The sequence below is a fragment of the Pinus tabuliformis genome, chromosome Q (assembly GCF_031772625.1).
Source record: "Pinus tabuliformis cultivar Carrire ecotype Pingquan chromosome Q, CPIR1, whole genome shotgun sequence".
Classification (NCBI taxonomy): Eukaryota; Viridiplantae; Streptophyta; class Pinopsida; order Pinales; family Pinaceae; genus Pinus; species Pinus tabuliformis.
The window spans coordinates 333,485,875-333,507,419 of NC_142296.1; the positions used below are offsets into that span (position 1 = coordinate 333,485,875).

At 33.9% G+C, this 21,545-nt stretch overlaps 1 protein-coding gene across 1 annotated transcript; it reads left to right on the plus strand.

Moving 5' to 3' along the window:
* The first annotated feature begins 8,652 nt into the window (after positions 1 to 8,652).
* Positions 8,653 to 20,938, plus strand: LOC149219545 (protein phosphatase inhibitor 2-like). The gene is made up of 4 exons (XM_089384399.1): positions 8,653 to 8,968; positions 12,194 to 12,306; positions 12,402 to 12,575; positions 20,323 to 20,938. The coding sequence occupies exons 1-4, from the start codon at positions 8,940 to 8,942 to the stop codon at positions 20,580 to 20,582; spliced, it is 576 nt and encodes a 191-aa protein (XP_089240525.1). The 5' UTR covers positions 8,653 to 8,939; the 3' UTR covers positions 20,583 to 20,938.
* Positions 20,939 to 21,545: the final 607 nt, after the last annotated feature.

The following is a 21,545-nucleotide window of genomic DNA, read 5'->3' on the forward strand; positions in this document are numbered from 1 at the left end:
ACCAAAGGGATGGCTATTCAAACGTGACATCACTTATAGGTGTTACATTACCAACTTGAGAGACTGTAGAGCAAGAGCCTTTCAAAAATAAAATAGAAACGATATGGGGAGCTTCAACATTGTCTCTAAACTTGCATTCCATTGCATAATCCAAGTTCTCAACTAAGGATTGAATGTGGTGATTTTTAGCAGCACCACGATGGGAACTTTGGGTGTCGAGTTTTCTCTAGATTTGAAGCACATGTGAAGGGGTTTTGATCCCATGATGGAAGGTAGAGATTCTGTAATTAAAGGATGTTGGAGGGTAAAGCTATATCAAATATATTTTGACGTAGAAGAGTTGTGATCATAATGGTTACTTTGTTGGATTTAGTTGATCAAATATGCATTGGATTTAGTTGATCATTTGATAAAAGAGTTGAGTAGCACCGTTGAAGAGATTTCGAGTTTGGCCTCTTTAATCAATTCGACACTCCACAACATCGATTGCAATGATATCATAGGTTGAAAAACCGCCCGATTTATAGTGAGAAAGCACTCTCGTAATTTGAATCCAGTTTGAAAGGATTGAAACATTGTAGAATTAGAAAAGAAATTCATATATACATTCAGAAATTGATTAACACCAAAACTTTATTCTCTTCAGAGTTTTGTGCATTGGTTTATTTCTGGTGCATTGTTAAATACAGGGAAAATTTTAAGAACCACCATAAATTTATATGTATAATAAATGGGTGAATCCCCATGATACATAGGAAATATGGGAGGCAATTTTATCACTAATATAATATATATATATATATATATATATATATATATATATATATATATATATATATATTGGTGAATCTCTCACCAGATTATATTATCTTGTAAAGTCATGGCGAATCTTTCACTGAATTATAAAATCTTGAAAGATCTTGGAAAATCTTTCACTGAATAATAAAACATTCTGAAGTCTTGGCAAATGTTTTGTTAAAGTATGAAACCATATATGATAATAATAAAACATATTCATTAAACTGTAATATACTAACATACATGTTTGGAAAAAAGAAACATAATTTTCACTTCCTACAAACAATGTTGCAAGTTTTAGTGGCCATGTTTGTTATGGTAGGAGAGATTAATGTTTTCTCTACCACTTTTGTCAAGCTACCACTTTTGCCAAGCTATCAAATTTCTTTCTTATTCCATAGACTCCAACTGCAAGATAAAAAAAAAAAAACACATCAAGTTTGTTTACCCCAACACACCAACAAGTAGCAAGCCCCAACTATATAATATAATGAAGTAGTAGGTATCCCAAAGGCCTGAAGGGGATCTAATGGAAAGAAGTGACCGTTGTTAGAAGCCTTCCAATCAATATATAAATGTAGATTTATTATTATTTTAATTGGAAATCTTCAATTAAATAATAAAATTTAATTACGTCTCTCCCAATCTAAATTTCTTATTAGCATAATTCACTACCTTCATACCATTTTTAACAGTGTTGTAACATGTGGATTAATTTCTTTTTTTGGTGCACAATCTCCACATTTTAGGACAATATGGTGTAGTGACCCAACCCCTACAGATCATTACGACAAACTAAGAATAGCAGAGAAGATAAAAGGTTGTACAAACCAGCATATTTCTCAAACAACTAATCCAAGATTAGTACCTTAACTTTTTCATGAAGATATCATATTGAGAATGTTTGAAAAATGGTGGGAAATCTGGGCAGTGACTATCTCTCTTTTGCGAGGGTGATGCAGAAAGAGTTAGGATTTCATTGTTTTGAATTTTTTTTTTGTTAAATAAAAAAAACCAGTATTAATGGAGATATCAGTATTTTTTTACTAAATTTTGTGAAGTGACTAAATGTAGTTTTAACCATTCACCTTAAGATTTTTTTACAATATAATTTCTTGAGCCTATTTAATATCTTTATTATCATAAAAACCAACCTATATCCATCTTAACTTCACATCTACCACTCTTAGAGGGATGAAATCTATTTATCCCTCCCGGCACTTGGTAGACCCAGAATTAAGATGGATCTAAGCTGATAGAATTTCCCCTTTAAATAGTCTATGGTCACATGAATACCATGGTATTACCATGGGTCAATACCATGGGTTATCGTAAACCTGGAGCTTAAAAACTACTATTAGTAACTTATAAAAATTAATAATTGATTTTTATTTTTCATTTTATTTTATTTTAACCAAGTTAAAATGTTTAAGTGACATTAAATTACAAGATCTATTTTTACTCTTGATCTACCAAGCCCCGAGAAGGATCAAATATTTTTTCGCTCTATGTTAGTTTGCATATCATGATATTTGATCCAAAGTAAAGATGGAACTATGCTAGTTTAATTCCCCCTTTAAATAGGTTGCATTCCATGTGAATACCATGGGTGAATACCATGTGCCATCTTTATTTTTATTAATACTAATATTAGGTTTAATAATGTTTTTTTGCATGGTATTAATAATAATTTGGCCCATAGGCTTCACCTAAATATAACACATTTTTTGAGTGTTCGTAAATATAAGGTGGCTTATGGAGCAAATATAAAATATGTTTTATTTATTTACCATACATCTCGTCTATTTATATTTTTATTAATTTACCATACCTTTTTTTATAAGTATGGTATTTGGCCCATAGGATACAATTAAATAAAACCTCTTTTTTGAGCGTTCTTAAATAGAAAGAGGGTTATGGACTAAATATAGAAAGAGGTTTTCTTTATTTACCATACCTATAGTTTATTTATATTTTTATTTATTTACCATACCTTTGAAGTATATTTTTATTTATTTACCATACCTTTGAAGTATATTTTTATTTATTTACCATACCTTTGAAGTATAAAAAGAGGTTTTATTTATTTACCATACCTCCACTTTATTTATATTTTTATTTATTTACATGCTTGCGTGTTCATAAATATAAGGTGACATATGGAGTAAATATAAAAAAATGTTTTATTTATTTACCATACCTCTTGTTTATTTATATTTTTATTAATTTACCATACCTCTTTTATAAATATGGTATTTGACCCATAGGATTCACTTAAATGAAACCTCGTTTTTGAGCCTTCTTAAATAGAAAGAGGGTTATGGACTAAATATAAAAAGATGTTTTATTTATTTACCATACCTCTAGTTTATTTGTATTTTTATTTATTTACCATACCTTTGGAGTAAGTATAAAAAGAGCTTTTATTTATTTACCATACCTCCACTGTATTTTTATTTTTATTTATAACTATCATAAATACATTTTCTTGAAAATGAGAGTGAATGGAAGATTGTAACTCCTAATTTCAAGGGCTAAATTTACTTTTTTTACCCTCTCCCTTAAAATAAGGTGGGCTAACCTCCATACCTATTTTTTTTTATAAAATAAATTTGAGGTGATTTGTAACAACGTACTATGATACAAAATATTTGTCTAATAAAGATATAAAACCCCTTAATTTAGCCCAAGGATGAAAATTCGCCCCTAAAATTTTCCATGGTTAAATATATACAATTCTCTATGCAGAGAGTTAAAACACTTGTGCATTGAATCCCTGGTATATATGGATTATGGTTCGTGCAATGGAATATAGTTGGTTTATATGCATACACTTCTGCCTTACCAAAATCCAACGTTGAATAATCTCTGACATTTCTATGCGTTGAAGCATCTCTATTTCGCATTGATTGGAGTCCTACAATTGAATGTGAGTTGAATGTCTGCTTTGAATGAAGTGAGATGTGAGATGAATACATTGAATTTTTGTGACATTGTTGCTCTGTGATGAGGTGAGATTGGAATGGTGTTTTCTTTGAGCAGTCTTATCTCTGGTCAAAACTATGTCATATGAATTGACTTTACATCTATGCGTTGGTTGCATAAATGCATTGAAGTCCATTAATTGAAGTCTTGATATATGCGGCTTGCTTTAAAAAATCATAGTGTTGAATTGGTTTAAATTTGCCTTATTATATGGTATGTGTATTAAGCTTTGAAGTGTGTGCTTGCTTAAGGGTTTGTACATTGGATTTCTTTGTTGGTTGTTATACAAGTATTGTAAAGACATATTTTATGTTGTTGAGATAATTACAATAACAGAAAGACAGATAGAGTAAGATTTTGATTGTGTTGGAAATTTAAAGTTCTTTGGAACTATTTCCATTGTTAGGAGATAATTCTTTTTAAATGGCTAAAATTGACAATTTATTAGATTTATTGAGAACTCTAATCATGTCTACTGCTGAAAACACAATCCAAATCAGCAAAGGCTTTCTCTTTGAAATTCAGACTTATCTGCAATTTGCACAAGAAAACATTGATTTTTTGCAGCCTGAGTCACAGTTACAACGATATGAGTTACAACAACGTAAGCACCATTCTGAACTTGTTTTTGTTCAAAACAATACTCTTTTTGAGATTGAGACAAACTCCCATCAACTGCCGGAAACTAATCAATTCATTGAAAGAGCATATTTGCATACAGATGCAGAAGTTTAGTCTGCACTTCCTGAGCCAATCATCGGACCTTGGGAAGATCTTGTCAACAACAAGCACATAACTAATCTTGGATATGAAAATGATGTGTCCTTTCATACTCCGGACTATTCCAAGCACACTCAATTTCAAAGTGTTGGGTTTCTTAATGACAGTTCATCTTCACTTGTTTCATATCTTGCTCCTTTTCCACAACAACCAAAAGTTTTCAAATGCCAATATTGTGACAGAGTTGGCCATGCGAAAGATCATTGTTTTGATCTTCACCCATGTAAGCATTGTGGTCAACACACTCATTCTTCAAACAAATGCTTTAGAAACAAGCCTCCTGCAAGATCAAAGATTCACCTTGGATGGATCGCTTCTTGGCAATGGGCTTCAATAGCCAACAATATATTTCACTCATATCACAAGATTTGTTCTCGAGTATTGAAAAGTCTTGCAGTTGGGATCCCTTCATCTTCTCACATTGTATTTGACAAGGTGGGAATTGATGGTCATTTACAAGTTTCAAAGATAAATCAAATGAGTCTGAGCCACAACTTGAACTTGTTGCTTTAGCCTACAACTAGAAATACCATACCCAAATTTAGAGTTGTAGCTAGAGACAGAGAAGCCCCTAAGCATGCCTTTGGTTGGTGGCCTTCCTTAAACCACCGCACGTTGAGACCTCCCTTTTCAGGTTGAGGTTCTCCCTTTTTTTTCTGCAGGTTGAAGACCTTCCTTTTCTAGGTTGATGGTCTCCCTCTTCAAAGCATTGAGAAGCACTTCCTCTAGCATAAAACTTCAACTTTTTGCCAGATTTGGAAGAGTTGCAGGAATCACACTTAGTGTTCCAGGTTAAGACCCAAAGGTCTCCCTTTTCACAAAAGTTAGGGACACTTTCTCTAGCAGGAGACTAACAACTTCTTGCCAGATTTGGAAGAGTTATAGGAATTGCACTAAGCATTCTAGTGTTGGAGGTCATCCTTAAACCACTGATGGTTGAGACCTCGAGTTCTCCCACCTTATACCATCATCTCAAAGGGTACATCAACTTATTATTGTCATGCATTGTTGTATTTTTGTATTATAGCTCTCTTCTGGGACTCGTATATGTCCCTTCAGATAAGGGGGGGGGGGGGGGGGGAGTTGGACACCTAATCTACTAATAGTTATGCTGTGGAAGTTGAGTAGTCACTAGAGTCCAAGAAACCACTTGGAATGTGAAAATTAGGGGTCATAAGAAAGTGTATTTATATGTAAATCTTGTTAACATAATGCAACTCACGATTTATCTTTCATATCTTGTGTATTATGTTTACACTGCTTTTTTTGTGTATTATGTTTATGTTTAACAAATAATACAAAAATAAATTCAATTTATCTTTAAATATTTTTTAATAAAATAAAATTCTAACTTGATTTATTTAGATTTTCAAAATTTTAATGTTTTGGATGGTTAAAAATGAAAAATATAATGTTTAGAAGAGTCTTTTTGGTAGAGATCACATTCGATGTGTTTCGAACCAGCTAGTGTGGTTCATAATCAAGACCAGATGAAGATGCAGATCATGGCACAAGTTTAAATAGAGGGCCATGTAGAGACCAAAAGATCATATAAATACTAGTTTATGAAAATTATTATTTTAATAATGATGATTAAGATGAAATAAAATTGATATTTTAATAATGATTATTAAGATCAAATAATATTTCTATAACTACTAGTTTAAGAATAATAATATTATAATTTATAATAATAATTTAGATAAATAATAATAATAATAATAATAATTAAGAAAGATGGAAAAATGTAAACATTAATAAGAAAAAAAACAATCCAAGTCAACCAAATACACAGAACAAAGTTAAAAATAAAAAATAAAAATAAATAAATAAATAAATGAAATGAAATGAAACAAACAAATAAATAAATAAGAGACCTGATTAATGAGTCAAGATCCTATAACAAAAATAATAATTAAATTAGACTAAAATTAAAACAAAGCAATCAAAAGGGTGGGTAAAATTACTATTATTATTATTTTTTAATTTATTTAACTGTCAGTTTATGAAAAATAATATTTTAATAATATTTATTAAGATCAAATAATATTCCTATAATGCCTAATTTAAGAATAATATTATTATAATTTATAATATTTATTAAAAAATAATATATATATATATATATATATATATATAAAAGAAAGATAGAAAAACGTAAACACTACTAAGAAACAAACAATTCTATAACAAAAATAATAATTAAATGAAACTAAAATTAAAAACAAGCAATTAAAAGGAGGGCAATTTTTTTTTAAAGGTGAGAAAATAGATCAAAATAATATTAACATTAAATGCAAATAACTATACAGAAACAAACAATTCATAAATAGAAATGTGAAACCATAAAAAACAAAATAATCGGCAAACATAAACAAACTCGGAGGACAAGACAGGGACCCAACTTCTGCTAATATTCCAACCATCGTCTCTATTTAAATTATTGGACCTTTTTTTTATTTCCAAGGCCTCCCTGAATTTACGATGATGGAAATGACTAACCTTGGCATGTGCTTCCTCAATGCAGATGCGATGCCTAGATTTTTCTGCATGTTCTGCCAAAGTAGAGGAGCAGGTCCTGCCATGTTTGATGTCAGCGGCATGCTCACGAATCCTCTGATTAATCGAGCGACTAGTCTCACCAATGTAGGGAGTTCCACAAGAGCAAGGGATAACATAAACACCTTTCATATTTTTGGGGTCCACATGGTCTTTAATGGATCTTAGGGATCAGATGGTATTTAGAGGGCTAAAGGTTGAAAGGACCTTATGCTTCTTTAAGATTGTAGTTGCTTGGATAAAAGGGAGATGAACCCCAGAAAAATGATCCTTGGTTTCTTTCTTAACCTTAGGACCTTTTTCAGCTTTGAGGAAAGCCTTGGTACACTGTTGTCTACTATACCCATTATTAAAAAAAAGCACTCAAAAGACCTTTTTCAACTTTGAGAAAAACCTTAGTACAGTGGTGTCTAATATATGTATTATTAAAAAAAATACTCAAAAGACCTTTTTCAACTTTGAGAAAAGCCTTGGTACACTATTATCTATTATACCCATTATTAAAAAAACACAAAAAATGCTTTTTCCTCATTGAAATAATTATATAATGTTTATTTAATTATTTTTATTATAAATTAAATAAAATCATAATTCTTAATAAAATTTCTTCATATTTTTTAATTTACTTATTAAATAAAAAATTCATAAATCCAAAAATAATAAAAATAAATTATAATAATAAAAATGAAAAACAAATAAGTTTTTTTTCAAACTTTTCAAAAAAATCAAAATTATAAAAGGAAATCTTCAAGATAGAAAATAAAAAAATAAATCTTCATTAAAATCAAACTCTCAATTTTCGTGACTCAGGAACGGTTTATATTAAAATCAAATATAATGTAATTTGAATACAAGCATCGTCAAAGACACCCAATCACGCTATACAACAAATTTTATCTCAATTCTTTGAAATATTCACACAAAAAATAAACGGTGACGAAGTTTCCATTTTATATTACAATAAAAATGTTTTTAATATTATTATAATAATAATAGAATTAATAAAATTGGTAATTAGGTTTTTTTAATGAGTAATGAAAGTAAAGTGGATAAGAAAATTGAAATCAAAGAAGTTGTTTCTATTGTGATTTTTTGGTTTTTTTGGTGGATTGAAAATTTTGAAGTGAAATTTTGATTTACGTTATTTAAATTGGTTTTTTATTATATATGAATTCAGTATTTTGAAATTTTTTTTGATTGTGCATAAATTACCCATCAAAATTGTGATTTCCATAAATTCTTATCAAATTTTAGAAAAATTAAATTGAAAAAACCTACCCAAAAACTTAAAAAAAACCTCACTAAAAACAAAACAACTCGAAGAAAAAATCCATAAACCTAAAAATGAAATTTAATAATAACTACTTACCTACTAGGTTGAGGTTGATGTGAGATTAAAAAAAATAAAAATAAAATTAAATATTAATAATAAAAGAATTGGCCGACTGTAGCAGCAAATCCAAAAACATTCCACGTAGACTTGTTGTTGAAGATATTTCTGGTCAACAATTCTAATTGTTGTTCAACTTTTGTAATTAATTTCTATTGCCCTTTGTGCTCCGTGGTGGGTTTAATCACTGTTGAGTGCAAACGGAGAGGACCCCGTGTGCTGCAGGACTGTATTTATGAGGTTTTTGTCGAATTCTGTTCGTAGTCAAACAGTCCAATTCACGATGTGAACTTGTTACAACAAATCTTCGTTCCCAGGAAAGCTTTAAGTTCAGGCCAATTCGTTCAACATCCAATTCTGTTCAATTCTCTGACAGATAACGAAGGTTGTGGGGGGTTTTCAGTTTTTGGTTGATTGATCGGCGAGAATGAAGAAAAGCAAATGGTCCAAAGTCAGGTACTCCCTACTGTTAAAAAAAACCTTAACCTAGCCTTAGGTCTGATGGTGGGTATTGACAAGGTATTGGAATTGAATTTATGATAGTGGGTATCTTGCTCCAGACAGCTGTTTGGTCGTTTGGTTAAGCATCCATCTCCATGTGTAATAGGTTACAAAGAAATCTAATGATGGGGGAATTGAATTTATGATGGTGTGTACTTTACGCCATACCCCAGTTTGGACGTTTGGTTAAGTATCTAGATGAAGACCCCTTTTTGGTTAAGGATCTATATCTATGTATAAGAGGCTTCAAATTATGGTAAGAACCAGTTGGCATAGCACAACTTCTTGAATGGAACATGTGAAAAATGAGAAGAAAAATGTGAAACCCAATCTTTTATATGTAAAATTTGACCTAGATTATGTTGCTGATTAACGCGCTAGAGTTGCTAGGCCTGAGACCTGGTATATCCTCCTGACGGGTTTTATGCGGACTGTATGCGAATGGAACCAATGACTAGAATGGAATTGCCACAGGAAAACACTACTTCATTGTTTGACCAAAATACCTAAATCTTTGAATGTTGCATTCATTGAAGTTTGTTTTCGCTGAAAATTTAATCAGTGGCCTGTGTCTCAATCTGTTCTGGAACCCGGAAATTGTGTCTTGATAATCCAAAGAGGTCGTGCACCACAATTGGTCTTTGGCCTGCTTGCACAGGTCAAATAACCTTCCGAGACAAATCACTGAACATAAGCACTTTTGTTTGGCTCAGCTGCCACAACAGGAGGAACTTTTGCATCAAATCATTCAAGATTTGCACCTATCCCCAACCGCTAAGTCATACACATCAAGGAATTCAACTTTGGTTGGTAACGTGACATGCCACACTGCTGAATCTTTACCCTTTCGGCACAAAACAAATTTTTGAACGTTTAAAATCGAGTTGTATTTTGGATGGATACATGTTTGTACCAGCATGGGGTTCTTTGATGCGGATATGTGAATTGAATTGGTAACCTCAGACATATAATCCTGCTGCAGAGTTAGTCTCTCTTGTTCTGCATATGTCAGAACATAATTGAATCGTTGAACTTTATAAGGCAAGCCTTTAAGACAATATTCTGTATATTTCACCGAATGTTTTTTAACATTTTCTACTCTCTTTACTACAAAGTGGCTTAGACCTGAGTTGCCCAATACAGGTACATCAATTTGGTAGTACTACGATGGGTTGATGGACCAATCTTCATTTCGGTTCACGGTCCAATCCGCCTGGATAAGTAAATGTGCATGTATATGATAAATTTCATGAAATAATTTTCTTGTAGGTACCCTGGCAACTAAAATGGTAAATTGTTCTCCTCACTTGATGAGGTACTCTTGCATTTGGTGTTTCAATGTTTTTCTTCCAAGGAAAATCTCATGGAGAAACACCTAGGCACTTATCTGCATTTTATGGATGGCACCCAGCGTGAACCTGTTAACACTGACTAAAATGCCTAACCTGGTAGGGACATCGAGTGAGGTACGCAACAGAGGCAGCTAACCTGGCAGGGACATCGAGTGAGGTATGCAACAGAGCAGCCATGCTGGGGGATAGACGCGTGAACCTGTTAACACTGACTAAAATCCCTAACCTGGTAGGGATATCGAGTGAGGTATGCAACAGAGCAGCCATCCTGGGGGATAGACGCGTGAACCTGTTAACACTGACTAAAATGCCTAATCTGATAGGGACATCGAGTAAGGTATGCAACAGAGGCAGCCATGAAGTTCAAAGCACTTTACTGCTTGAGCTAGCTCGCCAGGCTGTTTCATGCTTCAATGTTACTTGATTATCTTTTAAATTTTGTGAAAGAATTCTCTTCTAGCCACTATAGCAACTAAAATGATGAAATTTTTTACTCACTTGATAAGGTATTATTGCATTTGATGTCTCAATGTCCTTTTGCAAGGAAAACCTCATGTTACAGTTAGAAAGCCCTGGTCACTTCCCTGCATTTGCAGATGCCCAGTGTAAACCCGTTGACACTGATTGCAATGCCTAACCCAGTAGAGGCATCAAGTGAGGCATGCAACAGAGGCAGCCAACCTATGGGAATAGCCCTGAGGCCTCTTTGCAGGAAGCCCAAAGCACTCAACTGCTCGAGCTAGCCTGCTGGGCTATTTCATGTTTCAATGTAAATTGATTATTCTTTAAACTAGTTGTTATCACTATGTACAATGATATCAAACTTTTAACAAAATCATGACATGGCAAAGTGGTATATCGGTCACAGGTTGTGTATGTATTATTCGTAGTCCATTTTGCCATTTGCAAAATGTCGCCTGCAATTTTGTGCAATCAATTATACTTGAAAATTTGTGGGTTTTATTTCAATCTCGGTGACCGGAATAATCTGTAAAAAGGATCGTGATTTATGCAACCTACGAGTGTTATGTTTGTCTCAGTTATGCTGGAAACCTAATGACCTTGGAATTGTGGCAAAATTTGGTATGGACATGAAGGCCGGAAATGCTATGGAATTAAATTTCCCCTTATTAATTTACCTACTATTACCGTATATATTGCCTGGTAAAAATGTGATTTTTTGGACCGTTCTGGTTTAGATATGCAGACCCAAAAATATCTTAAATAGATGTATTCGAATTTGTTTTTGATGTGCGAATGCATACCCAAAAATGGATCCAGGAAAGATCTGGCATCGATACTTTAGGGGGGAGGTGGATCAAATTTCAATGCAGCTATGGATGAGACTTACCTCCCAAACAGCTATGAGAAAGCTATAGAATTGGGGCTGATGAAACTATCTTGTGGTGGAAGAAGCTTTGAAGTGGACACCACCAAGCAGAAAACCAAATAAAGTTTGATACAATACTTGGTTGTTCCATAGCTTGGATATACTATTGTTAAGTCGATTCCTCTGTTTTTTATTCTACTCTTGATAGCTTTATTTTCTTTTTATGTTATTAATCCTAACATAATGTCCAGTATGATGATCTTCCCTTAAGATGGAAATGCTTTGTAAAATTTATTCATACATTTTATTTTTAATGATAGGCAGGTATCCGTATTAGAATTATACACTAAACCTATTGAGATAAAATGAAGGAAATAGAGATGCTTTTCCTTTGAGCCATAGCTTAGTATCTTTGAATTGTATTTATGAATATTTGCATCAAAGCTTCTTTGGCATATCTGTTTATTCTGCCCATTTGATATAAGTGATTGCAAACAGGACCCGAGTTATCTGGGATGAAAGAAACTTAGAAGAAATTGAGGCCAACAAACCTATAAGACAGAAAATCGACGAGCCAAAAACTCCATTCCATCAGCCAAGTTACAGTGATGGTAAATGTGCAGGTGTCTTTATTTATTTTCATGTATACAAGCCTTAAGGATTCAAATAGCTGCTTGTTATTGATTGAAATGAATATTCTTTCTAGGATCCATATCACCGTTGTCAGATAAAGAAATGGACTCAGGTGATGCTGCACACGCAGAAGCAATACGATCTGCATTGAGCCAAGTTGCATCCTCAAGTACGGAACAAAGAAAGCGAAGTAATGGGTGGACATCATCTGAAGATGAGGCAGATGCAATGGACCAGGATGGAGAAGGTTGGGATCTCTACTCATTCTTGTTCAACTAATTTTTCCTATAGATAAGGACTTCTACTTTTTAAGCATAACCAGTTAATCCATGTAAGATCTGTTGGTACTTCAGTAGAAGTTTTAGCTTTTTACTCGACACTTTTCAAACACAGAAACACTCCCTGTTGTGTTGGAGAACCATTGTTGGATGCCAAATTCTGTTGCACTTATATCATTCCAGATAAAATAATAAACATCTACAACGTCCTCCATTTGGTTATCGACTTATCATGCTTCTAATATTGCCAAGGTCATCCTGATTTTTGAAAAGGAATATGATACAGAGAGTCCTTGTGAGTCTGTGAAAGGTTGTTAGGATTGTCTATTTTGATTTTCTACATACTTTTAGAATCGCTATTGATGCTTTGCGAATTTTCTATGTACCTACTTAATCTGAGGAGCACATTCCCATTGAAAGTTCTTTCCATTATACTGAAAAGTACAAAAGCAAATTAGAGGAGACCAGTCTTATCCCCTCCCACAAATAATAATAACAAAGCCGGTGTCTTGAGTCTACCCATTGATCCTCTTACAATCTCAATCCTAAATCTGCTGGGTCTTAAATTTATCTTGATTAGCCTTCTCAATGCAAAAACAAAATTACATATTAGACAAATAAATTGAAAATTCAGTCCACTGTGTGACAAAGAAAGGACCACAATTAGCAGGGAAATTTGATCAATCCTTGAGCTCTCTGCTACTCATATTGATCTTGTTTCTTGGTGATACGGTCTTACCATGAGCACCCTCCAAACTTTTGTTGGAGCTTTATCTGTGGGGTAGGATTGGACTGTGTATGTTCTAGTGTTAGCTAACTGATGTTTGGACTTATTGTCAAATTAAAAGCAACATGGCAGGGCTTAATTTTCAGGTAATTGGTTTATTCTCCAATTGGCTAGTTTTAAGTTCCTATGAAGTTATTCAAGATACGTTTATTTACCTATGGATCTGCCTTTTTCTTTTCTACACATAATGCATTTCTTGGGGAAATCCACTGGGTACTTCCCCAAATTCCAAGGAAGATACCTAGGGTAAACCATATTTTTTTAGAAGCTTGAAGCTTTGTCATGTCACTAACAGGAATATCTGCATAGATCCATCTTAGCTCCAGATCTATGATGCACCATGAGGGATCAAAATTCTCAAGATGAAAAATTCTGAGTGCAAACATGAGGAAAGGTTTGCACCTCGAGAGATTTGATTCCTCTTAGTGCTTGGTATGTCTGGAGTTAAGATGGATCTATGCTGATTCTTAATAATACTATTTATATTTATATAAACTTCAGATCTCTATATATAAAAATATTCTTATTTTTAATTTTATTAAACCTTAATAATACATATAGTCACGTATATATGTGTTTGGCATTTTTCTTTGACATGTTTTATAATTTAACTTTTTAATGTGATATATATATATATATATCCTAAGTCACTTGACACGGGGATTCAGGATTTGTAGGATTCGGGATTCGTAGTATTGGATTCGGACATGTTGACCCCCTGGAACAGGACATGTAGGATTCGTTATATATTATTTTATTAAATATATATATATTAAAAATTAGATATTTCTTACACAAATTTTAATTAATGATACAAATTTATTGATTTCAAACATAGATCTTCATCTATAGCATGCATAGTACATACAAAATTCAAATACATTTCAGTGGTCACATAAATCATGATTCATAATTCATAACTGAAAGACAACTTACAACTACAGGATAGTAAGATAAACACACTGACAACTGTAGTTTTCTCATTAAGTCATCAAATCAAAATGTGTTACATAGGTAGTGCTGGTGCAATGCCAATGGCAAATAGAAATAGAAAATATAAAACAACTACAGGTATACAAGCCTCAAGGCATCAATCCTCATCATTAGCATCAATGTCATCATCATGGTCCCCAATGGTCCTCATCATCATGAATCTCCTTGCTGAACGCTCTACTCCCTTAGCTCCTTGCTCCAAACCCTTCTCCACTTGCAAACAGTTCAAACAATGCAAGCCAAATGATAAACAACGTGACTGAAATGAGGAAATGCAGCCTTTTTTAACCCGCGGGAGTCCCTTTTCGATGAAACGAATCCTGGAAATCGGGACATGCAGGCAAAAATCGAGACACACTGGCAAAATTCGGAACACGTTTGGGATTCGAAGAATCTTGATAGGATTCGACGAATCCTATTTTGGGACACGTTTTTTGGCCGAATCGTATCTGAGACGCCGGATTCTAGTTCGCCAGGCCATTTGGACGAATCTAGTTACTTAGTATATATCTCTTAGAAAAAGAGTATTAATATATGCTTATTAATTACATTTTTTGAAAATATAATGGTTATGAATATGAATCATTATTATTTTAATTTATTTTAACGTGATACGCATATCGTGAATTTTATTATTTTTTGATCTAACGCATCATCTAACGTGCCACTACATCTCCCCGACACTGGGCTGTAGAGCATCTCTCGTGCAACAACTTGGGTGAGGAGGATAACACTCCATTACACAACCACTCCAGCTGGACACAATTGATATGTGTATTGATCTACTTATGATATTGTCTACTAATATTAACTACTATATCTGTCACTGCCTTTAGTTCCGGCACGGGTGGTCCATTTGATTGGGCTGGAGAGTTATCTCTCTCTCTCTCTTTGTTTGACTTGTGGCCTCATGCCGACAAGGGAGCTGAATTCTGTGGATCAGTATCTTAGAAAAAGAGTATTATTATATGTTTTGAAATATCATGGTTTTGAATATGAATCATTATTATTTAAATTTATTTTAACGTGATATGCATATTGTGAATTTTATTTGAAAAAATTGTTTCTGATTTTATTTGAAAAAATTGTTTCTAATTTTATTTATAAAATAAAATTACAATATAACAAATTGAATTGAATTGATTTTATTATTTTTATTACTTTTTTAGCTGAGCTGACATTTTGTTTTATTATTATTATTATTTTATCTAACGCTTCATCTAATAGGCCACTACAACATTTCATACACACTGAGCTGTAAAGTGCCTCTCGGTGCAACAACCTGGGTGAGAAGTTAGAACAATACACCATTACACAACCCACTTGGGCTGGACACAATTGATGCATGTATTGATCTACTTATGATATTGTCTACTAATATTAACTCCTATATCTGTCACTGCCTTTAGTGCCTGCACGGGTGGTCCATCTGATTGGGTTGGAGAGTTATCTCACTCTCTTTGTTGGACTTGTGGCCTCATGCTGACAAGGGAGCTGAATTCTGTGGATCAGTATGTTCTCCTTGGTTTGAAATCTATTTACCTGAAAAACTCATTCTAAGTTTGAGAAGCTTATGGTTTTTGGAACCTGCATGGTTGGGGACTAACCTTTATTGAGATAATGACGGCTAACTTCATACTTATAGCCCTTGATAATGCTTCTTGAATTCTTTCCTAGCTTCTATTTCTTCTTCTTGTGGTGCAAACTTTGGAGATTGTTTTTCCGTGATTATTGCATCTGGTTTTGGTTTCTACTGTAACCATATCTTTGTTGGAAATTCTTCAAGTGAAAACATTCAGTTTTGATAAAGCAAATTTCCATCACACCCAAATCCATGAACTTCTGTTCAGTTTGATGACTCCCATAGAGTTACTGTAGAAATCATTTATTGTGAATTTTTGTGTATCCTTCCCTATGAGATATTGGGCCAGAGGCATTTAAATCGTTCATTTGGAAAACATGCCCGCTTTGTCTCCTACTAGACAAGGATAGCTAGATTCTTCACTAATAACTTTGAACGGAATAATGCTATTGCTCAAACCATGTAAGTCCACTGTATTGTACCAATTTGTGTTTTCATAATTAAAGAAATTTTAAGCCACAATCCTTAAAAATCTCTTTTATATCATGTATTCACTCTATCCATTGTTATTGAGTGTGCCTTTTGGTTGAAATGATGGTAATCTTCACTTGCTGTTATTTGCTATGATGGCCAAGCACCCTCATTATTGTATTACTAGGTTATGGTTTAACAGACGGTCTGGCCACTTTATTGTATATTATTTTAGGTGGCCAAGTCTGGCCTAGGCAATTGTGGGCCCATAACTGTCTAATGGGGAAGACCCCAAACCTTATAAGTTGTGTGTACACTGTAAATACACATCTCATGAGTTATTTGAAACATCATATTGATTCATTTATTGATTGATTCGTTTAGCCTACAGGCACCCACATCTTGAGTTCTATTTTCAAGCTGGGTGTTTCACTTGTTCAAGGGATTATTTAGTGCCATACACTCTCTTTCTCACTCACACACATACACACTCTTTTATTGCAGGTTGTGGGACTTGTTGGCCTATCCATTCAATTCTCTCCCTCTCTCTTGTGATCTCAACATCCTTCCATTCCTTGACCCTCTTCATTGGATTAAAGCAAAGGTTTAGGACCACCAAGGCCCAGCTATCTTCACGGATTTTCGCAGTGGTGTTCCAGTAATTAAGTAGCAAGGCAACAAGAGGGCTTTCTAGGTGGTGTGCATTATTGAAGCATCAAAAAGGATAATCTACTTCCAAAGCTCATCTGAAGTTGTTTAGTCCAACAGGCTCTTTACTCCTTTCACAACTGGGAGTGACGTTGGGTCTTCCACCGGGCCTACATTTCATGCCACTTTAGGAGCTCACACTATTGACAATGATACTGGATTGTTGATTCTACCTTGCCTGCTACTTGAAGATCATAAATAATCGTAGAATAATAAATATTTGAACTGGTCTCTTCAATACCATCTTGGGGGGGCATAGAGGGTGGACGAAGTATAAGTCTGGAATTGAAGCTGGGGAACTGAAATTGAGAACATAAAAAAGAGAACTTTATGCTTTTCAAATTTGACCTTACCTCTTGAAGCTGTAAAGTAGATCTGGAGAGCTTGTAACCAAGTTTGTATTTCTTCCATTTTGGTGTCTCCCAGCATAACTGGTGTGTAACTGTAATTTCAGGTGTTATTTTAACCCATTTTAGAATATTCAGATCATTTAACCAAGTAATGAAAAAAGGATAGCGGGGTAAATTTAAGATGGGCACACTAGTTTTTTTTGGTCCATTTCCTACATTTTTCGTGCTATTTCGGATTAATAGCATCTATTTCAGTTCTTCAGGTTGACTATCGTCTCTTTTCCTTAGCTTCTGTGTCCGTCTTGTTTCATTGGCATCCAAAAGATCACATTACATAAACAGAGAACCTATATTCCGCTTGACAGAATCCCTCCCCACTCTTTATAGTTGAGCAAGCCCTATATTATGATAGACATATTGCGCCGTACTCAACTTGACATATTTTTGCAGTATGCCTACATCTCTTATATGTACTGTCTTCAACATCGAACAATGAATATATATCTTGTCATTTTTCATCGTTGAAAAATCAATTTTCTCCAGGTGAATTGTCATAGGGGTTGAGTCAATGCGACTTATCTGGTCCATGTTGTTCCAACATTGTATCTAATAAGATCAGGTCCACTAATTGTATTGTAAATTAAAGAATGAAGTTATTGTTCACAAGTGACCAAAATATCATCTACAATATCTCAATAGAGTGCTGAAGGTGCCTTCGAGCTAATTAGTGGCTGCTGAAAGGATTTGACAAACTAATTTGTCTAGTTTTTATTGTCCAAACGTGCCATATATCTAGTCTCTATTTAGAAAGCTCATGTGGGGTGTTGTTGTTTCCCCCACCAGGGTTTGATTACCCCAGGTGACATGTTCACCCCTTGAGGGCTAGCAAGGGGAAAATTAATTAGCAGAAGCTGTCATGGCTGTCAAGGCAATCTGGAGGTCAGGTGCCATTAAAAAGTGGAATGGCATCCCACCTCTTGGTAGATGGTGGATGCTTTGCATTCAAAGTACTGAGGAAGCATTCAATAAGTTCCCTAATGTTTATCGGACATATAATATCCTAACAGTGTATTTTTGGTATGCATCTGTGGGCTTTGGGTGGGGTGTAATTATTAGAAATAGGATGCCTTGTAGCTTATGGATTTTGTGTATTCAGCAGATTCGGGATGCAACCATCTCTCTTATTTTTCCATGTAGAACTTCAAGGCCTTGACCTGCTTAGTTCAAAATCACTTTGTTTTGGTTTTATTACAGGATCATTTTCTTTCAGGCACAATGGTTCAAAATGGTGAGTAAGAACATCCTATGACATGTAGTAAGAACATGGCCTCCAGACATGGATCAAGCCATTTTTATTATGATTGTGACATTGTCTTAGTTGATTGAGCAAGATGAAGGTCCATGGGCGTTGGTAAGGCTAGCATGAGTACAAAATTCTGATGGCTATGATTCTATGAATAGCTTAACATCTTGTCTACCTTTCTACTCAGTAATCGTTGAAGGTCCCATAAATTAATTGGGTAACAGAATTGCCAGTTTCAAGTTCCATGCCTGACATACAAACTTTACTGAATGCAGTTCCATATGGTTACAAGTATTAATGATTGTGAAAATTAGCATCTTCTGGTGGCAGTGCTGCACACCTATTACTTGCATGTGTGCTTTGGCCAGATTCCCATTCTTTTCTCCATATTTTGTGTTTAACCTTGACAGCTACCACATGAATGCATTTGCAGCTGTGATAACAGCATTGAAAGCAGGTTCAATGTTTTAAAATCTTAGGTTTACTCATTGCACCAAGAGGAGCAAGGTGCATTCTACTGCCTAATATGAGGGAGTTATGTAATATCCAGGCATAAATCAAAATATTTAAAAAAATTGTAATGTAAGAGAATTTAAGAAAAGAATACCTAACATTAATTAACACGCACACACACACCAGCTTATATTCATCTTAACTTGGGATCTTCTAAGCACTGAGAGATTTGCATCTAAGTTCTTTTTTATTCTTTTTGGTACTTAACAATCCAGAGTTAGGCTGAATATACACTGCCTTTAAGTACGAGAATTTTCATTGAGGTCGTAAGGTTGACTCAGGACTGACAATTTAGGACTCTGATTTTAAACTGGAGCATGCTTGAACTTTAAGGGTGGAGATTGATTACAGAAAAAATTAAAATCTCTATTTCTTTCTTGTCTTATTCTTGTTGTTTGTGAAGGCAGTTTGAGGGAACAACCAAGAGAACATCCTGGACGTGTAGATCATTCAAAGCTGCAAACTTCAGGGAATTTTGAAGTTGATTAGCCACAATTGGGCTTGCTTAGGTCTTCATTCAAATTTTGTTGCTTGTTTGGAGAGCAAATGTTTCATGAACTTCCCTTCTCAATTTTGTTTAAAGGAAACTCTTACTATCACTATGCATATTAGCATAATAATGCATATATGCTATGTATTCTTTAGCAACGTAATACTTCTCTGCCTAACCACGATTAAAGGAAGGTAATTTCTCAACATGGAAGCTGTCATTTGCATGAGATTTCATTGATCATGAAAATATGTAGTTGGGATTTCCCAAGGTTTCCGTTTCCCTTGTTTCTATTGTAATCTTTAGCTGATATTAGATTTTGTAATCATTTTCCACTGCTAATTATTTGCTTAGTGACACCTCCTCTTAGAAGGCATTGACGTTTAAGATGGTCTCAATATACTTGCAAAGTATGTCATTCTTCACGTATTCAATCATGTAACGTTTTTACTATTTGTGGATTGTCTAGAAACATTAGATTTCCTGTTTACTTATATTGTTGTTTTAAATGTTTATCAGATTCTGAATCTTATAGAAAAAAATTGAGTTTCCGAGAGCACAGGCGAGCACATTATGATGAATTTCGAAAGATCAGAGAATTACAGCGCCAGAGCTCAGCTTTCAATGAAGTAGATGAAGAGGATGAGAAAGAAAGGTCTGAATCTGAGAGAAAGCCTTGCAATGCGTGTGATAGTTCCTTAACAGGTGGCATGGGTGCAATAGGCATCCAAGAATGTGGTATTCCAACTGAAGAATACCTTCCGATGAATAAAGACTAAACTAGTAGACTTATGGTGTAATTTAGGAGTTTGTTAAACTTTATCCGTAAACTATTACTTTTTGTTTTAGTGCCGGATTTTCTCCTTGAGAGGATTTGATCATAACCCTCCTTGGGTCACTTTGGCAATTGCAAACAACCGTGACAGACAGTTGATAATGCCTTGGTATCACATGGAGATTACTCCAGATTTGAGATTGGAAGAAAATGGTGTGAACTTGTAAGAGTCCTGCAGTAGATTCTCATATTTTGTATATGTTTCATAGTTTGACAGATGTGATGAATTCTTGAAATATTGAAAAATTTCATGAATTCTTGAAATATTGAAAAATTTCATGGACCAAACTGCTAAGCAGGCTAAGCAGGAATCGCACGTTTTATGAGGGAAACAATCTATTGCAGGCTTGGCTAAAATTAATCTCTGCTTGGGAAACTTGATGAACATTCCACTCTGCTTATCTGTTTATTTGTTTGCATCCCCTTGAATAGTTGTATCGAGTTTGCATTGTTTTTCTGCTAATTTGCTTTATGCTCTACAAAAGGTCTCCTGTACGAGTGAATATTCTGTTCCACAACCCATTTTTTCCTTTATTTTATTGAATAGTGGCTAATTTTCCATGATGGTTAGGCATTCTAGTTTTATTCTCATGTTATGTCTAAATGTATGCCCAATGATCGATTTTCAGTCTTATGGAATATGTTGGTATTAGGGTATCACTAATTACATCCATGGGTGTTTATTTTGGAATTGGGTTTTCAAAGTTATAATTAAATTATCAATAATTATTAGGTAGATTAATTATTAGGTAGATGGTATGAATTTAACCTCTAGAATATTCTTAATAGTAATGACAAATGAAAGGTTGAGATTTATCTCAAAAGTAGTTATTTCCTTCTAATTAAATTGATAAATTAAAAAATGTAGTTATGTTCCCCTAATTAAATTGATAAACTAAAAAATGTA